The sequence below is a fragment of the Pan troglodytes genome, chromosome 8 (genome assembly GCF_028858775.2).
Source record: "Pan troglodytes isolate AG18354 chromosome 8, NHGRI_mPanTro3-v2.0_pri, whole genome shotgun sequence".
Lineage (NCBI taxonomy): Eukaryota > Metazoa > Chordata > Mammalia > Primates > Hominidae > Pan > Pan troglodytes.
In genome coordinates this window covers 40,211,941-40,235,410 of record NC_072406.2, presented here as the reverse complement: position 1 = coordinate 40,235,410, position 23,470 = coordinate 40,211,941, and the positions used below count along the sequence as shown (strand labels likewise).

At 40.3% G+C, this 23,470-nt stretch overlaps 1 protein-coding gene and 1 long non-coding RNA gene across 14 annotated transcripts in view; one reads left to right on the top strand and one right to left on the bottom strand.

Moving 5' to 3' along the window:
• Positions 1–23,470, top strand: part of LOC129136263 (uncharacterized) — a 79,649-nt gene that overhangs the window by 47,425 nt on the left and 8,754 nt on the right. The window contains exon 2 of the long non-coding RNA XR_008537747.2: positions 12,066–12,177. This is a non-coding gene — a long non-coding RNA (uncharacterized LOC129136263). The remainder of the gene's footprint in view (positions 1–12,065; positions 12,178–23,470) is intronic.
• LOC450370 (outer dynein arm-docking complex subunit 2) overlaps positions 227–23,470 on the bottom strand; it is a 40,770-nt gene continuing 17,526 nt past the window's right edge. For 6 of the 13 annotated variants that reach the window (XR_010146591.1, XR_010146583.1, XR_010146590.1 and 3 more), the window contains 3 exons: positions 13,903–14,113; positions 12,377–12,591; positions 11,356–11,889 (listed from right to left, as the gene is read on the bottom strand). Coding sequence is in view for 1 of the 13 variants with exons in the window: in XM_063780570.1 (XP_063636640.1) it covers positions 1,708–1,728; positions 1,872–2,019; positions 13,903–14,113 (380 nt within the window). In the remaining 12 variants the exon portion in view is untranslated. Of the gene's footprint in view, positions 1,729–1,871; positions 2,020–11,355; positions 11,890–12,376; positions 12,592–13,902; positions 14,114–23,470 lie in introns of those variants that run through there. The other 7 variants (XR_010146589.1, XR_010146586.1, XR_010146584.1 and 4 more) reach the window with 3 other exon arrangements.

Below are 23,470 nucleotides of genomic sequence, written 5' to 3'. Positions count from 1 at the left end.
GTTAATCTTCAAGATTCAGGAATATACAATCAAAATTCCTAGGAATTTTCATGAGTTCCCAAAATTATATTATTCTGTATTTTTCCTAACATTTCATTTACATGTCTTTAAATAATAATGAACGCCTGTAATAATAGTGAATCATTTCTATCATAATAAACAGTGAATCATTTTTTGTGGTAGAGTTATGCTAAAAATTTCAGAGGTTTTCCGTAAAAAAAACTTATGTAATAAATGCATGATTTATTATTATTATGAGCCAGAATATGTGACATAATTATATACTGCAACAACATGTAAAAACAATGTGCACCTGATATAGGAATTTCATAATACAAAACACTAAATGAGGGAAACATTAACACAAAATAAATGCCAAATAAAAACCATTTTAAAAATTGACAGATGCCATAAAAATATTTAATATTTATGAAGTATCATGCTTAACATGAAATTTTAAAACTCACAAAATATTAACTGTTCTCTCCAGTAGTCTAGAGGTTTGTTTCATGACAAATAGTCCAGACTAAAAAACAATACTTTTCATTTTGCATTGATGTTGGTAAAATCATTAAGAGCCTGCCAAAAGGATCTCCAAGTTGAGCATTGGGCTTGTTTTGTATAAGCTCATGTCCTTTCTGAAATACAAAATTTTATTTATTTTACTTTTTGAGATGGAGTTTTGCTCTTGTCACCCAGGCTGGAGTGCAATGGTGCGATCTTGGCTCACTGCAACCTCCGCCTCCTGGGTTCAAGAGATTCTCCTGCCTCAGCCTCCCAAGTAGCTGGGATTACAGGCGTCCACCACCACACTCGGCTAATTTTTTTGTATTTTTAGTAGAGACAGGGTTTCACCATGTTGGCCAGGCTAGTCTTGATCTCCTGACCTCAGATGATCCACCCACCTCGGCCTCCCTAAGTGCTGGGATTACAGGCGTGAGCCACCACGCCCAGCCAAAATACAAATTACTTTTAATTGACAAAGAATACTTGTGTATTTTTGTGGAGTAAAATGTGATATTTTGATAAATGTTTACACTGCAATGATTGAATCAAGCAAAGCCACTGGCAAATGCCCTTGGCTGATTTGACCAAAGACATAGAAAAGCGGAAAGAAAACATGAGTTGAGTCAAATGCTTTTTCACAAATACTCTGGACGTCGGCTTTACACAAGGCCTAGATATCATCAATACTTGCTATCTGACGTCAGAAATGAATATTAATCTGGGTTTTGGTGAGCCATTCCCCTTGCCCTCCTGCAAATTCAAGTACTTAAATACATTACGTGGCCAATTATTATGTAAAATATTCTCGTATATGCTATCTGACTTGAGAGAAATGAAAATGAACCAATCCACATTATAAACACCCACAATGTCTCAGAAACCACGCTGTATGTTTCAAGTGTGTTTTCTTAAACTTTATAATAGTCCTGTAGTACAGGTATATTAATTTTATTCCAAGGGTTGAGAAAATTAGGGCTCAAAACTGTAACGTTTCAACAGCTACGTTGCTAGTAAGTCAAACAGCCTGGAGTTTAACCGAAGTCCACTTTAAAAATCCATGTTATTTCTTCCACACCATACTACAAATCATAAAATGGCAGCAAGTCTCAGTGTCAGCTGTTTACCATGCGCACTCCCCAGCCAGGAGAGAGGGTTGGTACCAGGCAGCCTGGTTGCTCCATGAGCATGAATCTTGCATCCTCAGGGTAATAAGACCTTCCCCTGCACACACACAGATAAAACAACAGGAATGCTTACTACTCTTATTTGAAAGAAATGTAAAGTAAACTTGGAAGCAGCACATACATCCTTGGGAAAGTATTTTAAATGAACATTGCAAACATACTACCACAGGCCTTTCTTACCTTTAAATATTTCACCAGCTTCTGAATTTGCCAATATTCTGATGGCAAATCTGCACTTGCTTCCTGACGATGGTCAGGTGGTTCTTCATCTTCCTCACTTTCTGAGGAGCTATCACTAACAGTTTCCTCAATCTTTTCAGCACTCTTCCTAAGAACAGTAACAACACACATACACATGTAAGCTATAGTGTGGAGATGCTTATAATCATATTTTGGCAACATGGGCACAAGCAATGGATCAGATACCAACACCTTCTGAGTTCTAGTAGATCTCTGTTAAGATCTACATGAGGCCAGGTGCAGTGGTTCATGCCTATAATCTCAGTGCTTTGGGACGCTGAGGTGGGAGGATCACTTGAGGCCAAGAGTTCAATGCTAGCCTGGACAACATAGCAAGACTCTGTCTCTACAAAAACAAATTTTAATTAGCCAGACATGGTGGTGCATGCCTGTAATGCCAGCTACTCAGGAGGCTTGACGCAGGAGGATCACTTGAGCCCAGGAGTTTGAGCTGCAGTAAACCATTATTACATTATCATACCACTGCACTCCAGCCTGGAAGACAGAGCAAGACTCTGTCTCAAAAATAAAATAAAATAAAATAAAAAGGAACTGCGTGAGGTGAATAAACCTGTCTCTATTGCAGGTGCAATTGCTCTGGGTGCAATAATCATAATAAAGCAAACAGTGAGAAATAAATAAGGGTATTCAGTGAATGTCCTAAGGCTGCGCTTTTCAATAAGACTGCCACTCATTGCATGTGGTCGTCTATAGTTACAGATATTTGAACTTATTAATTTAACTAAAATTAAAGAAAATTAAAAATCCAGTTCTCCAATCACACTAGCCACATTTCAAGTGCTCAATGGCCCACGTGTCTCCTGGTTACCATACTGGACAGCTCAGATATTGACTATTTCTATTATTCCCGTAAGTTCAACTGGGCAGTGCCACAAGGCCCTAAAGTGAAAGAGTCTCTTTTACCAAAGAGAGTCAATATTCAGCACATCCCTCCATAATGTCTACACTGAAGTACTTGCAAGGGCACAAGGTGCCAAAGAACAGCAATAACATAAACATAATCAGGTTCAGGACCAAAGAGTTAACCACCAACTCTGAGAGACATTACCATGCAAAGTGTTGAGTTCCACAGAAGAACGCCACATTCTATGGTTTGATGCATGGACAACAGTATTACAAGAGCCTTCTGGAATCCAATATATGCCCTATGTCCCTGCAGAGGTCCCTCATGCACATGCACACTCATCACACCAGCTTGTCTCCACCTCCCACCGCCGGATGCCAGGTTACTGCCATTGGGTCACCAAATCCACAATGATGTCTCAGGAACTACTCATTCCATCACTCACATGTGGAGAGGTGCTGAACCCAGGATATTTATCCTGATATTGTTTCCCACATATTCCTCATCTCACAGGACAGAAGCAAACTTTTAAATCTTCTAGCTATTTTTAATATTAAATAATACCAACAGCAGCCACCAGTTTTGTCTAGGTTGGTCTATTTTGCCCTGTGTACTTTTTTTTTTTTTTTTTTTTTTTTGTGAGATGGAGTCTGTCGCCCTGGCTGGAGTGCACTGGCACGATCTTGGCTCACTGCAACCTCTGCCACCCGGGTTCAAGTGATTCTCCTGCCTCAGCCTCCTGAGTAGCTGGTCTTACAGGCACGCGCCACCATGTCTGGCTAATTTTTGTATTTTTAGTAGTGACGGGGTTTTCACCATGTTGGCCAGGCTGGTCTCAAACCCTTGACCTCGTGATCCTCCCATCTCGGCCTCCCAAAGTGCTGGTATTACAGGTATGAGCCACTGCGCCCGGCCTGTCCCAGGCACTTTATATTTATTATTTCTAAACCTCACAACCACTTTGCAAAGCAGGCTCTATTATCCCCATTCTACAAGCAAGGAAACCTCAGAGAAATTAAGAGGAGAAAAAAAACCATTCACTTTGAAGGATCCAAAATTACTTAAAATATGACTCTTGCCAATCACATATTAAGGTGTCCTTAAATATCAAAGTCACAAAGTCAATGACCATTATAGATCACACAAGTCCACAATACTTTTCCTCTAATTCTGAAATCGAAAAATCTCTGAAAACTGATTTTTTTCCCTACTGGACTTAACTTGTTGCTAAAGACTTATATGAATTGATACTAGACTATTTATGGTCTTTATTCCTCTCATTCAGTGTGAATATTCATGTTTCACTACAGAAATGCTCATGTTTTTTGATTATAGGGTATTGGCTCACACTCCAATAGAGGTTATCATATAATATATATTATATGAATTTAATTACCCTTTTTTAAAGTGAGTTTTTCAGAACCGCATGCATTTGGCCACGAGAGTTCAGGACAATAGACTGTGGGTTAAATGTCTCATTTTAATTCACTCAACAATCTATGAGGTTGTTATTACTCTCATTATAGAGACAATGAGTTAAAAATAATTTGGGCCGGGTGTGGTGGGCTCACACCTGTAATCCCAGCACTTTGGGATGCCGAGGTGAGTGGATTTCTTGAGGTTGGGAGTTTGAGACCAGCCTAGCCAACATGGTGAAACCCTGTCTCTACTAAAAATACAAAAATTAGCTGGGTGTGGTGGCATGTGCGTCTTGTCCCAGTTACTCAGGAGGCTGAGGTAGGAAAATCACTTGAACCTGGGAGGCAGAGGTTGCAGTGAGGCAAAATTGTGCTACCGCACTCCAGCCTGGATGACAGAGCAAGATTCTGTAATAATAACAATTTGAACAAAGCTCCATGGTTAGTAAAGTGGCTGTGTTAAAATAAGTACTTGTAATGAGAGCTGTTTCATCTTGGTTCCCAGAGGAGCTGGGGTAGTCATTTAACTTGTGCGTGCCTCAGTTTCCTCACCTGCAAATTGGGGATGATAACAGCAGTTAGTATGTAAAAAGCTTATAACAGTGCCTGGCATACAAAAAGCATGAAATACGTGTTAGATAGTTCTGTATTATCATGCATATTCATTCACCAAACATGCATGGAGGGCCTGCTGGCTGCCAGGTATCAAGTGAATGCTATTGAAGAATGCTGTATTTCAGTATCTTTGTTAAACTCCAAGGAAAAGCTGTGGTTTTGTTTTTGAAGATCTGATCTGTTTTCATCTTAAGGACCACATAAATTAAGTAACTGGTTAGGTTTTTGTGTTTACCTCGATCTTCAGCAAGAACAGAATCAAATCTGTGGTCTATGAGTAATTATCTAAGTTCCCATTATTTTGTAGCTCAGTACCTTGTCCACTTTGGTCACCATCAGAAAATTTTTATTTCTGTGTTTTCTTGTAGTGTCTTAGTAAGTTCCATGAAGGCAAGGACCGTTTCTGTCTTTTATACTTTTTATACTGTCTCCCCTAGCACAAGGAAGGCAGTCAGTAAATAATTGCTACAAGAATTAATAAATTAAAGCAGGTATGAATAAGTGAATGAACAAAATTCAGTCTAGGTTAAGATTTTGGAAGAAGGGTACTTCTGGTGATAATTCCAGGAGGTGGCAGTAGCCGCAGCTTGATGGAGAGGAGGCAACAGTCAGTGAGACTGAAACCAGGGAGTGCGCAGGCCAAGATTTGGTACTGGTTTTCCTCCTGGGGTTTCAGGTTTTTCAAGATGATGATGGGACATAGGATGAAAGTGATAGTGAGTCAATGTCAAAATCGTCAGTGACAATGGGTCCATAGAAAACAGCAACCAGGAGAGACAGAGGGTTACATCAGCCTCATAGAAAAGGAGATCTAATCTGAAGAGTAAGGTAGTTTGAAGCAATAAAGAGGAGATTTCTGCCTACGGTCCCCCATGCCCTGTGGTTACACAGAGCCTAGGGAAAAGAAGATCTGAAGGAGAATCGCTGCTGTCATGGAAAAGTTTCAATAAATGCAAGAAAGGAGAGAGTGGAGGCTTTGGTGCATAGGGTTAGGATATAAGAAAATTCATTTCCTTGTAGTATGAGGTGGGGGCAAGGAAAAAAATGTAGAAGAGAGAGCAAAGTGGAAGAATGATTCATTTGGGCTATTGCAGAGCAAGATACGGAGGAGAGTCCAGGAGGAGACAGGACTCATTTGAGTTTGCATTTAGAGTGGTGTCTGTGGGAAAGAGGAACCCAAGGACCCTGCCAGCCACCCCCTGGAGTAGTGTATTCATTCTGGGCTCCCATTAATCTTTAGAAAACATATCTGGGTCCCCAGTAATCCATAAAAAGGTTATTGACACAGTGCAAACCTGGAGTGAAATCAACCAGGGCTGAAAACGGGCCATCTGCAGATGTTTAACTTGGATTTACAAAAATAGAATTAGTGGAATCATGATCATTGTGGTCTAATTATAAAAAGACTTATGAGAAAGTACACTTTATTCCTCATCGCTCTAGAAGTTTCTAACTCAACATTAAGCTCATGGGCAAGGACTAGTCCATTTAAGCCTTCATGCTCATATCAATTCATTCTCATTTTCTTTGTTTCTCTCCCTCCTCTCCTCTCTCCAACTCCCAGTGGGTTCTCATCCATAAAAGTCTTTTCTAGTCTATTCCATTTCGGAGCATAGAAAGAGGATGGGCAATTTTTAAATTTTATTAATTTGTAAGGTTCCATGATTTTCTTAATTTCTTACAGTTTTTTTGGCACAGAGAGCCCCCAATTTCTGCGCTTCCAAAAGCCAATTTGTGTGTAAAACACTATGATTATGCTCTCTGGACCCTGGAAGAGGGAAAGCCTGAATTCAAGCATCTGTTCCCATTTAATGAGCCACCTGAGTGAAGTTTCCAGTATATCAGGCCTTATTCAAGAAGTGACTTAAACTTAACTCAAAGATTCCAGATTGAAGCATATAGTAGAATAAGCCTAAATTCTTTGGGGAAAGCCTAAATTTACCTTCCCTTAGTCTAACAAGCTCCTGGAGTTGAGGGCAGAGTGAATTAGGTCTACCCAATCACTCCACAATCCCATTTTAAAAAGCAGCACCCCAAAGAAAAGCTTTTTTTTTCCAATTGATGAATCCTTTGATAGCTAACTTTAAAATGCTTTTCCTATTTGATATGATTCTTTCCAATCCTGTTCCATGGCAACTACATATTCAGGAGTTAAAAAGAAGCAAATGTCAACATTGAATTGATCTACAAACTCCACCTTAAGAAATACTTCTCTACCACAGAATTCTATCCACTTAGGCAAGATTAGACACAGAGAAGTTTCATTTTTATCATTGAGTAATAGCTGTTGCTTAGATATGTTACAACTTTACCTTATCTACTACCCTGAAGCTCTCTAACTCACTAAAAATTGAAATACTTTTGGCCCAATATCTATTTCAGGAAAGATAAAGTAGATATACTTTTCCCTATTTCTCCCACCAAGCACAACTAAAAATCTGGATATTGTATATAAAACAAACATAAGGTGACTCTGAAAGGTAGAGCAAAAAAAGGGGACTACCTAGGGATCTGAAGACCTGTGGCTCAACACAGCGTGCATTCCCTGGGTTTTCTTTTTGTCTCATTCTTCCTAGACTGGGTACTGGAAAAGCCAGCAAAGCAGAAACTCCGAGGAGTGCAGGCAAAAAAAGGACCTAAGAAAGTCCTGCTCTGTCTAATTCAAAGGGCCAGAAAACGAAAGCCTAATAAGACAGAAAATGTTTAGACAACAAATGATCTATGTCAATCAAGACCACACATAACAGCGTGGCCCAAGTCTACCTCTTACAGCAAAGGCCAAGTGAAGAGCCTAGGGCTCTACCTTTATCAGACTGTAAGAAGGCGCTGCAACCCACCTGCTGGGGTGGCCTCAGAGAAGTCCTGACAGAGAGTCAGATGCTCACTACATCGTGGCAAAAATGAAGTCACTTATCCGAACTGTGATATCAGTAGAGCCCACTGACGAAGTAACCAAGGACTCCCCCGTCACACTGTCCGGCTGGTATCAGCAGAGGCATAGGTGGAGCATGAACTCCCACTACCCTCCAGAAATAATGAGGACTCCCTTGCCTGACCCCCCAGGCATCAGTGAAGGCCTATGGGAAAACCTGCTATTTCAATTCCTCACCAGCCTGGGGAAGCAACACATACCTCATCCTAAATATGGTGGCAGAGAAGACCTTCTAAAATATAAGACTTAGGCCGGGTGCAGTGGCTCGCATCTGTAATCCCAGCACTTTGAGGCCGAGGCAGGCAGATCACTTGAGGTCAGGAGTTCAAGACCAGCCTGGCCAATATGGCAAAATCCTGTATCTAATAAAAATACAAAAATTAGCCAGGTGTGGCAGGGCACACCTGTAATCCCAGCTACTCGGGAGGCTGAGGCAGGAGAATTGCTTGAACCCAGGAGGCAGAGGTTGCAGTGAATCGAGATTGCACCACTGCACTCCAGCCTGGTGACAGAGAAAGACTCTATCTTAACTAAATAAATAAAAGACTTAAATCCAGGGTCTCATAATAACCAAAATGTCTACATTTCAACTGAAAATTATTTGTCATACCAAGAATGGGGAAGATCTCATCTTAAATGAGAAAAGACAATTTTAAAATGCCAATATCAAGGTGATGAAGAAGTATGAATTATCTGACAAAGATATGAAAGCCATCATCATAACAATATTTCAACAAGCTATATGAACATGCTTGAAACAAATAAAAAAATAGAAAGTCTCAGCAAAGAAATTGAAGACAGAAAAGAAAAACCAAATGGAAAATTTTGGAACTAAAAATTATAATAAGTGAAATTAAAAACTCACTGAATGTCCCTCTCCCTCTCCCTTTCTTTCCACGGTCTCCCTCTCATGCGGACCCGAAGCTGGACTGTACTGCTGCCATCTCGGCTCACTGCAACCTCCCTGCCTGATTCTCCTGCCTCAGCCTGCCGAGAGGCACGCGCCGCCACGCCTGACTGGTTTTGGTGGAGACGGGGTTTCGCTGTTTTGGCCGGGCCGGTCTCCAGCCCCTAACCACGAGTGATCTGCCAGCCTCGGCCTCCCGAGGTGCCAGGATTGCAGACGGAGTCTCGTTCACTCAGTGCTCAATGGTGCCCAGGCTGGAGTGCAGTGGCGTGATCCCGGCTCGCTACAACCTCCACCTCCCAGCCGCCTGCCTTGGCCTCCCAAAGTGCCGAGATTGCCACCTCTGCCCGGCCGCCACCCCGTCTGGGAAGTGAGGAGTGTCTCTGCCTGGCCGCCCATCGTCTGGGATGTGAGGAGCCGCCCCTCTGCCTGGCTACCCAGTCTGGAAAGTGAGGAGTGTCTCCGCCCGGCCGCCATCCCATCTAGGAAGTGAGGAGCGCCTCTTCCCGGCCGCCATCACATCTAGGAAGTGAGGAGCGTCTCTGCCTGGCCGCCCATCGTCTGAGATGTGGGGAGCGCCTCTGCCCGGCCGCGACCCCGTCTGGGAGGTGAGGAGCGTCTCTGCCCGGCTGCCCCGTCTGAGAAGTGAGGAGACCCTCTGCCTGGCAACCACCCCGTCTGAGAAGTGAGGAGCCCCTCCGCCCGGCAGCCGCCCCGTCTGAGAAGTGAGGAGCCCCTCCGCCCGGCAGCCGCCCCGTCTGAGAAGTGAGGAGCCTCTCCGCCCAGCAGCCACCCCATCTGGGAAGTGAGGAGCGTCTCCGCCCGGCAGCCACCCCGTCCAGGAGGGAGGTGGGGGGGCCAGCCGCCCCGTCCGGGAGGGAGGTGGGGGGGGACAGCCCCCCGCCTGGCCAGCCGCCCCATCCGGGAGGTGAGGGGCACCTCTGCCCGGCCGCCCCTACTGGGTAGTGAGGAGCCCCTCTGCCCGGCCAGCCACCCCGTCCAGGAGGGAGGTGGGGTGGTCAGCCCCCCCGCCCGGCCAGCCGCCCCGTCCGGGAGGGAGGTGGGGGGGTCAGCCCCCCGCCCCGTCCGGGAGGGAGGTGGGGGGGGTCAGCCCCCCGCCCGGCCAGCCGCCCCATCCGGGAGGTGAGGGGCACCTCTGCCCGGCCACCCCTACTGGGTAGAGAGGAGCCCCTCTGCCCAGCCAGCCACCACATCCGGGAGGGAGGTGGGGGGGTCAGCCCCCCCGCCCGGCCAGCCGCCCCGTCCGGGAGGGAGGTGGGGGGGTCAGCCCCCCGCCCGGCCAGCCGCCCCGTCTGGGAGGTGAGGGGCGCCTCTGCCCGGCCGCCCCTACTGGGAAGTGAGGAGCCCCTCTGCCCGGCCAGCCACCCCGTCCGGGAGGGAGGTGGGGGGGGTCAGCCCCCCACCCGGCCAGCCACCCCATCCGGGAGGGAGGTGGGGGGGTCAGCCCCCCGCCTGGCCAGCCGCCCCATCCGGGAGGTGAGGGGTGCCTCTGCCCGGCCGCCCCTACTGGGAAGTGAGGAGCTCCTCTGCCCAGCCAGCCACCCCATCCGGGAGGGAGGTGGGGGGGTCAGCCCCCCGCCCGGCCAGCCACCCCATCCGGGAGGGAGGTGGGGGGGTCAGCCCCCCACCCGGCCAGCCGTCCTGTCCGGGAGGTGAGGGGCGCCTCTGCCCGGCCTCCCCTACTGGGAAGTGAAAAGCCCCTCTGCCCGGCCAGCCGCGCCGTCCAGGAGGGAGGTGGGGGGGGTCAGCCCCCTGCCCGGCCAGCCGCCCCGTCCGGGAGGTGAGGGGCGCCTCTGCCCGGCCGCCCCTACTGGGAAGTGAGGAGCCCCTCTGTCCGGCCACCACCCCGTCTAGGAGGTGTGCCCAACAGTTCATTGAGAACGGGCCAGGATGACAATGGTGGCTTTGTGGAATAAAAAGGCGGGAAAGGTGGGGAAAAGATTGAGAAATTGGATGGTTGCCGTGTCTGTGTAGAAAGAAGTAGACATAGGAGACTTTTCATTTTGTTCTGTACTAAGAAAAATTCTTCTGCCTTGGGATCCTGTTGATCTGTGACCTTACCCCCAACCCTGTGCTCTCTGAAACATGTGCTGTGTCCACTCAGGGTTAAATGGATTAAGGGCGGTGCAAGATGTGCTTTGTTAAACAGATGCTTGAAGGCAGCATGCTCGTTAAGAGTCATCACCACTCCCTAATCTCAAGTAACCAGGGACACAAACACTGCGGAAGGCCGCAGGGTCCTCTGCCTAGGAAAACCAGAGACCTTTGTTCACTTGTTTATCTGCTGACCTTCCCTCCACTATTGTCCCATGACCCTGCCAAATCCCCCTCTGTGAGAAACACCCAAGAATTATCAATAAAAAAATAAATTAAAAAAATAAATAAATAAAAATTAAAAAAAAAAAACTCACTGAATGGAATTAGTAGAATAGGACAGAAGAAAAAATAAATGAACTTGAAGACAGAACAACAGACTTGGCTCAATCTGAACAACTTAGAGAGAAAAAAAAACTGAAAAACAATGAACGCAGCCTCAGGGACCTGTGAGCTTATAACAAAAGCGCTAATATCCACCACTCCGAAGCTAATAAGAGTGGCTAACCCTTATCTTCCAGACATGTCACTTTTTTTGTCAAAGTGGAAATCAAGTAAGAAGTTTACTAGTTGGCCTCATATTTAATTTTTAATTGTTTTCATTAGCAGTAACATACACCACTTCAAAATCAGCAGTCTTTTGTGATCAGCAAAGGGAGGCTCAGAAAGATGACATAACTTTGCCAGGACATGATTGTTCAGAGGCAAGACATCAGTTAGGAGCCCAGTGTTCCTAAACTTAGTTCACTGCTCTTTGCATTAAATACATTTCTTTTCCCACAGTCAACTAACACTAGTAAAGCACTGTATTTTGGGTAACTGCATTAGAAGAATATCTTGAAAAAGTATTTAAAGAAATCCAGTGTGACCACTTTTACTAACATTCCTAGTAACCATCAGTGTAAACATCTGGGGACCCTAATAGGAAGAATGCCATTAATTTGCATGCTCAGTAGCCCACTGCGTGAGGGTGGCTTTAGCGAACTCGTCTTGCTGACCAGAAACATACTGAAGTAATTGTGCTCTTCCATGTGAAACAGATGGTCTTGGTTTTTCAAGTTTTCCTGTGTGTTTGTCCTCTATGGATTTCTTTTGCTGAGCCTTTGCTTTAAAAAATACATACAAATTTATTAGCTTTATTGCTTTATGCTAATTAATAAAAAATAAAAGATGGCAATGTAGATATATACTCCATTATTTCCATGTGCTCAAATGATGTGTGTTCCTGACAAGAGTTCCAGCCTCATTCTGACACTCGGAGCTGTCTCTTTCACTCTTTCAGCACAGCCCTATGTTTTACATATTGAAGAAACTTTCTGTCCAGCACCTAGGAACAGGTCTTCACAGGCTGCCACTGTTGGTGTGAATCCTGCACCCGATGCCTTCTACTCTAGGTACGGATCGCCCCCAATTATAGTTTTCTATTTTCTTATCTTCCCCACCCAACGTTGCAACAGGGCCTGCACCTGGTTTTCCAGGTATTTGCAGGCTTTGCATAGTCCTTGGCATTCTGTGTTCTCCCTTGAATACCTGCTAAGGAATCTCATGCTTGAAAGAGTAAGAATATGGAAAAAGCAGTATTTTAAAACTCACTTGCCAGTTAACAGAGTTGCCCATGCATTTTTCATTTTCACATTGACTCTTTCAAACAGAGCCACAAAAGTCAAACACCCCAAAATTGATGAGAATCAATCAGTGGAGCCAGTGTCTCCCCTCTCCACATGACTCCGTTCTTCAAACAGCTCTCTGGGTTTGCTTCCAAAACACAATCACTCTGTGGTTCTCAGAATCCCTGCAGGAGAAGGTCCCTGTGTGATCAACCAGGAGTCAGTTCTTAAACCAAAAATGGGACAACATAGAATATCACCTACAGGCCGCGACTTGTAAACTATTTGTTAAATTTTAAAAAGTGGGTTGGGTGCAGTGGCTCACACCTGTAATCCCAGCACTTTGGGAGGCTGAAGTGGGCGGATTACTTGAGCTCAGGAGTTCGAAACTAGCCTGGCCAACATGGCAAAACGCCATCTCTACTAAAAATACAAAAATTAGCCAGCCGTGGTGTCACACACCTGTAATCCCAGCTATTCGGGAGGCTGAAGCAAGAGAATTGCTTGCACCTGGGAGTCAGAGGTTGCAGTGAGCCAATTCATGCCGCTGCACTCCAGCCTGGGTGACAGCAAGACTTTGTCTCAATAAATAAATAAATAATGCTCAAGGTATTTCAGACTGCCCCAGCATTTAAGTAGCATTGGCCCTCAATTTTTGCTTTGATGCCTGTTTATAGAGGGTCCTAAATGGCACTTGTTTTGTATATTTCATACATTCATTAAGCCAGTGTATATAGGCCCATTCATATTTTTGAGACTCTAGCCTTTTCATAGTATTAAAGTTCTGTTAGACATTCTCTCTATGACAGTTTCCCTGACTAACTCCATATCATTTTCATCATTCCACATTCTCCCAGTGCTTACTTAATCAGGTCCCTACCATGATTTTTACATTTCTCCTGTGACTTCTCCATGTGTTTTATCATCTTTTCTGCATATTATTTGTCCCGACTCACCAACTATATAAAAGTGAATTGTGTTCTTCCCTTCCCTTCATGGTGCTCCACACACAAACTCTATCAAATCTTTCTGCTTGGAATAAAAAGAGGAGCAGAAAGGAATAAACCTGTACCTTGGAGGGACATGTAACTATCTACCCGGTATTTTTCTATTATAAAATAAAGTTCTGGCCAGACGCAGTGTCTCACACCTGTAATCCCAGCACTTTGGGAGGCCAAGGTGGGCAGACCACTTGAGGGCAGGAGTTTGAGAGCAGTCTGGCCAACATGTTGTAACCCTGTCTCTACTAAAATTACAAAAAAAAAAAAAAAAAAAAAAAAGCCAGGCATAGTGGCACATGCCTGTAATCCCAGCTACTCAGGAGGCTGAGGCAGGAGAATCACTTGAACCTGGGAGGCAGAGGTTGCAGTGAGCTAAGATTGCACCAGTGCACTCCAGCCTGGCCAACAGAGCAAGACTCCATCTCAAAAATAAATAAATAAAGTTATGTGAAACATTAGGTGAATACTGTTACTAAGATGCATCTGAAAGCAAATGCAAATGTCTACATACTCTTTGTAATTAACAGTGGTCTTCCAGTTTAAGCTTGGTTCCCATCTCTTGGTCATTTGATTCCTCCAAAAATTAATTTGGTTCTTCTCCAGTGACCTCTTGCCTGAACCAGAAATGTCTTTGTGGAGGGCAGCTGCTTCTTCCTTCTTGGGGGCTTTGCCAAGCTGATCCTTTTCCTTTTGCTGGTCTTCATTGAAGCTAATCCCCTTTACTGAAAAAATGAGGATAATTTTCAATGATATCTGAATTATCTAGTGTTCTCTGTAGATTAATGCCAGTGGTAAATTCAGGAAAGGAAGTCTCAGATGCATCTAACTTGTGGTCCTTAGTAACAGTTAAATAAGGGAAATGTCAAGACTAAGGCTTCTGTTGGAGTTGGGTGGACAGTAACATGATGTTCCTAAACTCACACCTCTGCTGCAGCACAACAGATACAACAGCAGGGCTGCACCTGCTCATTCCTCACCACCACCAAAAAATTCAACCAAAACCTTCTATTGACTAAAACACATCATATTTAAATGGCTTGAACCAAAGATAAAGGAACATCTTGAAGGTAGACAGGTATGACATATTACAGAGGAATGAACATAAGAATTTTAAGAGAACTCTCATCAGAAACACCGCAAACCAGAAGAAAAGAGAGTAACATCTTTAAAGCGTTAAAAATGAAAAAAAAAAAAACCATGTCAACCCAAAATTCTATACTAAGAGTAAAACAAAAATCTTTCAAAAATGAAAGCAAAATAAAAACCTTCACAGATGAACAAAAGCAGAGAATTCACTGCCAGAAGACCTGTGCTAGAAATGTTAAATAAAATTATTCTGTCGGGAGTAATACCATGCCAGCCAGAAACATGAATCTATGCAAAAAAAAATTAAAAGCTGCAGAAATGGTAAAAATAAATATACAAGACTTTGTGTATTTTTTAATCATTCTAAAATATAATTGACTGTCTAAAGCAAAAATAGTAACAACGTTTTGAGGGGTTTATGACATGTAGAAATAAAATGTGTGAAAACAATAACACAAAGTATAGGGAGGGGTATTCAAGGAATATTGTTGTAAGTTTCTTAAACTATTTGTGAATTTTAGAATTTTACTTAAAGGAGACATGATAAGTTTGAGATATATATTATAAGCCAGAGGGCAGCTAAGAAACTTTTAATAAGAAATATAAGCAGTAAATTAATAGCATAAATAAAATGGAATCATTTTAAAAAGCTCAATTCAAAACGGGCAGAGAAAGGAAAAAAACCACAAAGAACAGATGAAACAAATAGAAAACAAGTAGCAAGATAGTAAATTGAAATTTAACTGTATTAGTAGTTACATCAAATGAAAATGGTTTACACACATCAATTAAATGAGAAATCATCAAATTGGATGAAAAAGGAGACCTATTTGTGGCCAAAAGAAACTATTTTATATATAAAGATACAAATACATCAGAAGTAAATGGCCAGAGAAGAACAGTTCATGCAAATAATAATCAAAAGAAAGCAGGAATGGCCATATTAAAATCAGACAATATCGACTCCAAAGCAAATAATATTAACAGGGACAAAGAGGAGCACACATACTAATAAAGGATCAATTAGCACACAATTGTAAATGTATATTCACCAAACAACAGAATTTCATAATATATGAACGAAACACAGAGCTAAAAGGAAAAGTAGATAAATCCGTAATTGGTAGACTTCAAAACTCTCTCAGCAATCAATAAAATGAGCAAACAAAAGATCAATAATGATATAGAAGACCTGAGCAACACAATCAGACAACTTGACTTAATTGACATTTAAAAGACACACAACTCAGTAACACCAGAATACACAGTCTCTTCAAATGTGCAAGGAAAAAATCACCAAAATAGCCCATATTCTGGGCCATAAAATGAACATTAACAAGTTTAAAGTAACTAAAGTCATATAAAATATCTTCATACATTGGAATTGAACTAGGAATTAGTAAAAGAAAGATCTACAGAAACTCCTCATATATACTGAATAAAAACATCATATATCAAAATCTGTGGAACACAGTTTATACAATGCTCATAAAGAAATGTGCAGCATGAAATCTTATGTCCAAAATAACTAAATAAAGAGACTGAGACAGGCAGATCACTTGAAGCCAGAGGTTCGAGACCAGCCTGGCCAACATAGTGAAATCTCATCTCTACCAAAAATAAAATAATTTATTTTGAGTTCAGGGGTACATATGCAGGTTTATTATACAGATAAACTCATGTCACAGGGGTTTGTTGTACGGATGATTTCATCATTCAGGTACTAAGCCTAGTACCCAATAGTTATTTTTTCTGATCTTCTCCCTCCTCCCACCCTCCATCCTTAAGGAGGCCCAAGGGTCTATTGTTCCCCTTTGTGTCCATGTGTTCTCATCATTTAGTTCCCATTTGTAATTGAAAACATGTGGTAATTGGTTTTCTTCCTAAAGAGAACATGATCACATTCTTTTTTATGGCTGTATAGTATTCCATGACATATATGTACCACATTTTCTTTATCCAGTCTACCACTGATGGGGATTTAGGTTGATTTAATGTCTTTGCTACTGTGAATAGTGCTGCAATGAACTTATGTGTGCATGTGTCTTTATGTGATGATTTATATTTCTTTGGGTATATGCCCAGTAATGAAATTGCTGAGTTAAATGGTTTTTCTATTTTTAGCTCCTTGAGGAATTGCCACACTGCTTTCCACAATGATTGAACTAATTTACACTCCCACAACAGTGTATAAGCATTCTCTTTTTTCTGCAACTTCACCAGCATTTGCTGCTTTTTGACTTTTTCATAATAGCCATTCTGACTAGTGTGAGATGATATTTCATTGTGGTTTTGATTTTCATTGCTCTAATAATCAGTGACATTGAGCTTTTCCCACTTGTTTATTGGCCACATGTATGTCTTCTTTTGAAAAATATCTGTTCATGTCCTTTGACCACTTTTTAATGGGGTTGTTTTTTTCTTGTAAATCCATTCCTTATGTACACTGGATATTAAACCTTTGTCAGATGCATAGTTTGCAAATATTTTCTCCCATTCTGTGGTTTGTCTGCTTATTCTGTTGATAGTTTGCTGTGCAGAAGCTCTTATGTTTAATTAGATCCCACTTGTCAATTTTTGCTTTTGTTGCGATTGCTTTTGGCATCTTTTGTCATGAAATCTTTGCCAGTTTCTATGTCAAAAATGGTATTGCCTAGGTCATCTTCCAGGGTTTTTATAGTTTTTAGTTTTACATTTAAGCCTTTTATCCCTCTTGAGTTGATTTTTGTATATAGCATAAGAAGGGTCCAGTTTCAATCTTCTGCATATGGCTCATCAGTTATCCCAGCACCATTTATTAAACAGGAAGTCCTTTCCCCATTGTTTGTTTTTGTCAGCTTTGTTGTAGATCAGATGGTTGTAGGTATGTAACCTTGTTCCTGGGCTGTCTATTCTGCTCCATTGGTCTATGTGTCTGCTTTTTATGCCAGTACCATGTTGTTTTGGTTACTGTAGCCCTGTGGTATAGTCTGAAGTTGGGTAGCGTGATACCTCCAGCTTTGTGGTTTTTGTTTCGTTTTTGTTTCTTTTTTTTTTTTTTTTTGCTTAGAATTGCCTTGGCTATTCAGGTTCTTTTCTGGTTCCATGTGAATTTTAAAATAGTTTTTTCTAGTTCTGTGAGAATGTTGTTGGTAATCTGACAGGAATAGCATTGAATCTATAAATTGCTTCAGGCAGTATGGCCATTTGAATGATATTTATTCTCTGAATCCATGAGCATAGGATGTTTTTCCATTTGGGTGTCATCTCTGATTTCTTTGTAGTGTTTTATAATTCTCATTGTAGAAATCTTTCACCTTTCTGGTTAGCTGTATTCCTAGGTATTTTATTCTTTTTGTGATAATTGTGAATGGGATTGCATTCCTGATTTGGCTCTTGGCTTGGCTGTTGTTGATGTACAGGAATTCTGGTGATTTTTGTACATTGATTTTGTATCCAGAAATGTTGCTGAAGTTGTTTATCAGCTAAAGGAGCTTTTAGGCTGAGGACGCCTTGTTTTATATGCTCCAAGTAAAACATTATTCACAACTGAATTCATCAAAATTTCTTCAAATGCAAATATGACTACATTAAATTAAATGTATCCTGACATTTTTAAAAAACTAGAGAAATAAATCAATAAAACCCAAAATTAAGATACATAAATATCAAAGTAAAGTGGAAAAGATAAAAATTAAAGTTAGTTCCTTGAGAAAATTTAGTAAATCTATAGTCCTATAGCTATAGGTGTATCAAAATAAAAAAAACCACAAATGGCCAATATTAGGAATGAGAGAGGTAACAATGACTACGAATTCTACAGATATTAAAAGGTCAGTAAGAGAATACTATGAATGAGTTTATGCCAATAAATCTGATAACTTACACAAAATGAACAAATTCCTTTAAGGACAATCTAATATACCAAAGCTCCCTCAGGAAGAAATACATAACCTGTATAGTGCCATAACTATCAAAGAAATTGAATTTGTACTTAAAATTTTTCCCATAAAGAATATTCCAGTCCCAGATGGCTTTCACCAAACATTACTACCAAACATTTAATAAACCTACCAAACATTTAATAAACAAACAATATTAATTCTATACAAACTCTTCCAAAAAATTGAAGAGGAGATTAAACTTTCCAAATCATTCTATAATGTCAGTATTACTTCAATACCAAAACCAGATAAAGATACTAAAGAAAACTACACACTAATAACCTTATGAATATAAGTGCAAAACTTCTTAACAAAATCTTGGCAAATTAAATCTGATAATGTATATAAAAGATACAAGTGGGGTTTGTCTCAGAAATGTAAGGTTGGTTTGTCACTTGAAAAATTAATCAATGTAATTAATCACATTAACAAACTAAAAGGAAAAAAACAAGATTCTCTCCATAGTACACAAAGAAACATTTGATAAAATCCAACATTCATTCCTAATAAAAGTTCTCAGTGACTCAGAATAGAAGCCTTAACCTTGTAAATGGTTAGCATCAAACTTAACTGAAACATTTCCCTTTAATATCAGGAACAAGAGATCATTTCTATTCAATTTTTTACTGGTGGTTCCAGCTAGTGCATTAAGGAAAAAAAAAAGAAATAAAAATAAGTTGAGATTGGGAAGGAAGAGTTGAGATTAGAAAGGAAGAAGTAAGAAAATGATCTTTATTCACTGACAATAAGATCATCTACATAGACAACCCTCTGGAATGTACAAAGAAGATACCAGAACTAATAAGTGAGTTTAGCAAAATTTCAGGATATAAAATCAGTATGCAAAAATCAAGTGTATTTTTATACAATAGCAACAAATGATTAGAAATGGAAAATTTAAAACTCATTAACAATAGCCCCAAAATATGAAATACAGATAAGTTTCAAAAGAGATGTATAAGACCTGTATATTGAAAGCTACAAAACATTAGTGAGAGAAATTAAATAAGACCTAAATAAATTGAGAGACATACTATGTTCATGGATTTAAAAATTCAATATTGTTAAGATGTCCATTTTTCCTAAATTAGTCTATAAATTCAAGGCAATATCATCAGTCATAATTCCATCAGGTATTTTTTTAAGAAATTGACATGCTGGCTCTAATATTCTTATAGACTTGCAAAAGACCTAGAATAGCCAAAAAACTTTTTAAAAAGAACACCATTGGAGGATTTAAACTACCCAACTTCAAGACTTATCATAAAGCTAGAGTAATCAAAACAGTGTGGTATTGGTGTAAAAATAAAGAAATCAAAGTTACAGTAGGAAGTGTTCAGAAATACATTCACAGACAAATAGACAACTAATTTTTGACAAAGTTATAAAGGTAATTCAGTGGAGAAACAATAGGTTTATTTTTGATAAATGATGCTGGAACAACTAGGTAAGCAAAAGAAAAAAATGAACTTTGATCCATACCTCATATACACAAACCAAATTAAAGTGGATCACAGACATAGATTGGAAAGGTAAAACTGAAAAACCTCTAGAAGAAAACATTGGAGAAATTCTTCATTATACTGGGTTTGGAAAAGCATTATAAGATAAAACACTATAAGGAAAAAATAAGTTGTACTTTATCAAAATTGAAGACACTTGTTTTTTGAAAGACACTGTTTGGAGAATAAAAATATGAGACCCAGATTGGGACAAAATATTTATAAATCATATATCTGACAGAATATATAAGCCAAGAACATATATAAAGATCTGTCACAACTCAATAAAAAACTGAATAGCCCAATAAAAAAATGGATAAAGAGTCTGAATAGACACTTTACCACATAAGATATGTGAATGGACAATAAACACATGAAAAGATGCATTCAACAACTGCAAATTAAAACCAAATGAGATACCAGTACACACCTATTAGAATGTCTGTAGTTAAAGGACTGACCATATCAGTTAATGAGGAGTATGTGGAAGAACTGGGACTCTCATACATTGCCAACATCAATGTAAAATATTGCAACCACTATGGAGAGCAGTTTACCAGTTGCTTAAAAAGTTAAACATACAACTACCATATGACCTTACCATTTCACTCTTAGGTTTTTATCTAGGCATAATGAAACTATATGATCATACAAATCCTTGCACAAAAATGTTCTTGGTAGTTTTATTTGTAATAGCCCAAAACCTGAAATAACCACACACCCGTTAACAGGAGAGTGGATAAACAAATTGTGGCATACCCATACAATGGAATAATACACATCCATAAAAGCAATAAATTAATGATAGATGCAAAAGCATAGATGAATCTCAAAAACAAACAAAAATCTGCATAAACCATACCACAAAAATTACAGAACGCCAAGGAAGATCCTAAAAGCTTCCAAAGAGGGGAAAAAGCCAAAACAAACAGTTCACATGGAAACATAAGCCTTTGAAATGCTAACTAAAAATTAATTTCATACCATTACTCTAGAAACAACTGAGAGAAAATAATAAAGGTATTCTCTAACATGCGAATCCTCAATTTTTTCCCTCCCATGTGCATCTTTTACTCAGGAGGGTCTAACAAATGATGGGTGCACCAAGAAAAGGAAAACTGGGGCCGGGCATGGTAGCTCACACATGTAACCTCAGAACTTTGGGAGGCCAAGGCAGGTGGATCACCTGAGGTCAGGAGTTCCAGACCAGCTTGGCCAACATGGCAAAACCCCATCTCTACTAAAAACACAAAAATTAGCCTAGTGTGGTGGTGTGCACCTGGAATCTCAGCTACTAGGGAGACTGAGGCAGAAGAATCGCATGAACTCGGGAGGCGGAGGTTGCAGTGAGCCAAGACCACACCACTGCACTCCAGCCTGGGTGACAGAGCAAGACTGTCTCAAAAAAAGAAAAGAAAAGGAAAACTGAATAGAAGACAACTTCCTCAACATGCTAAAGGCCATATAGGAAAATCCCACAGCTAACATCGGGCTCAATGGTGAAAGCCTAAAAGATTTTCAATTAAGATCAGGAGTCAGGCTAGGCATGGTGGCTCACAGCTGTAATCCCAGCACTTTGGGAGGCTGAGGCAGGCAGATTACTTGAGGCCAGGAGTTCGAGACCAGCCTGGCCAAAATGGTGAAACCCCCATCTCTACTAAAAATCTAAAAATTCACAGAGCATGGTAGCAGGTGCCTGTGATCCCAGCTACTCGGGAGCCTGAGGCACGAGAATCACTTGAACCTGGGAGGGGAGGTGAAGGTTGCAGTGAGCCAAGATCACATCACTGCACTCCAGCCAGCCTGGGTGACAGAGTGAGACTCCATCTCAAAAAAAAAAAAAAAAAAAAAAAAAAAAAAAAGATCAGGAATCAGACAAGGATGCCTGCTTTCAACACTCTTATTCAACATAGTCCAGGAAGCCCAAGCCACAGTAATTGGTCAAGAAAAAGAAGTTGTAAAAGCATCTAAATTGGAAAGGAAGAAGTAAAACTATCTCTGTATGCAGATGGCATTATCTCGTATGCAGAACAACCTAAGAATACACACACACACCCATATACACACACAGAAAGTTAAATGAAGTCAATGAAGTTGCGAAATTCAGTCTTTAACTCTCAAAAATTAGATCTGATTTCAACATTCAAGTCGTATTTCTGTACACTAGCAGTGAATAATCAAAAATAAAATTTAGAAAACAATTTCATTTACAGTAGCATCAAAAATAATAAAATGTTAACAAGTAAACGTAAAGAAGGAGAAAAACTTGTACACTGAAAACACTAAACATTGCTGAAAGCCATTAAATATACAAATAAATGGAAAGCTATCTCCTGTTCATAAACTGGAGGACTTAATATGGTTAAGATGGCAATACTATGTAAAGCAATTCATAAATTCAATGAAATTTCTATCAAAATCCCAATGGCATTTTTTGCAGAAATGTAAAACCAACCCTAAAATTCATATAGAATGTCAAGGAATACCAAATAGCCAAAACAGTATTAAAAAACAAGAACAAAGTTGGAGGACTCACACTTCCTGATGTCAAAACTATTATAACTATAGTAATCAAAACAGTGTGATACTGATATAAAGAAAGACATATAGACCAATGGAAGAGAATTAAAAGTCCCCAAGTAAACTCTTCCATCTATTATCAGTTGATTTTCAACAAGAATGCCAAGACCATCCAAAGGAGAAAGAACAATCTCTTCAACAAATTGTGCTGGGAAAACTGAAAATCCACATGCAAAAGAATGAAATCGGAACCTAAATTTCATTAGGCTCCAAATAGACAAAAATCAACTCAAAAGAGATCAAGGGCCTAAATTTAAGAGCTAAAAACTATACAATCCTTAGAGGAAAAACATAGGGGCAAATTTTCATGACCTTGGATTTGACAATGATATATCAAAAACACAGGCAACATTAGAAAAAATAGGTAAATTAGACTTCATCAAAATTAAAAATGTTTGTGCATCAAAGGATACTATCAAAAAAGTTAAAAGGCAACCCACAGAATAAGAGAAAAAATTTGCAAATCTTCTATCTGATAAGGGGTTAATATTGAGTATACACAAAAACTACAACTCAACAACAAAAAGAATCAATTTAAAATATAGGCTAAGGACTCAAGCAGACATTTCTTCAAAGAAGATATACAAATAACCAACAAATACATAAAAATATGGTGTACATCACTAATCATTATGGAAATGCAAATCAAAGCCGCAATGGGATACCACTTCACACTGACCAAGATGTTTGTAATTAAACAACAACCTAGAAGATAAGAAGTGTTAACAAGGATGTGAAGAAAGTGGAATCTTTGGATAATGCTGTTGAGAATGAAAATGGTGTGGCCCCATGGAAAACAGGTTGGCACTTACTCCAAAAGTTAAATACAGAATTACCATATGACCCAGAAATTCCACTTTTAGGAAAAGACCCAAAAGAATTGAAAATAGGAACTCAACAGATACCTGTACACCAATATTCATAGCAGCATTATTCACAATACCCAAAAGGTGGCAACAACCCAAGTGTCCATCTAGGGATGAATGCA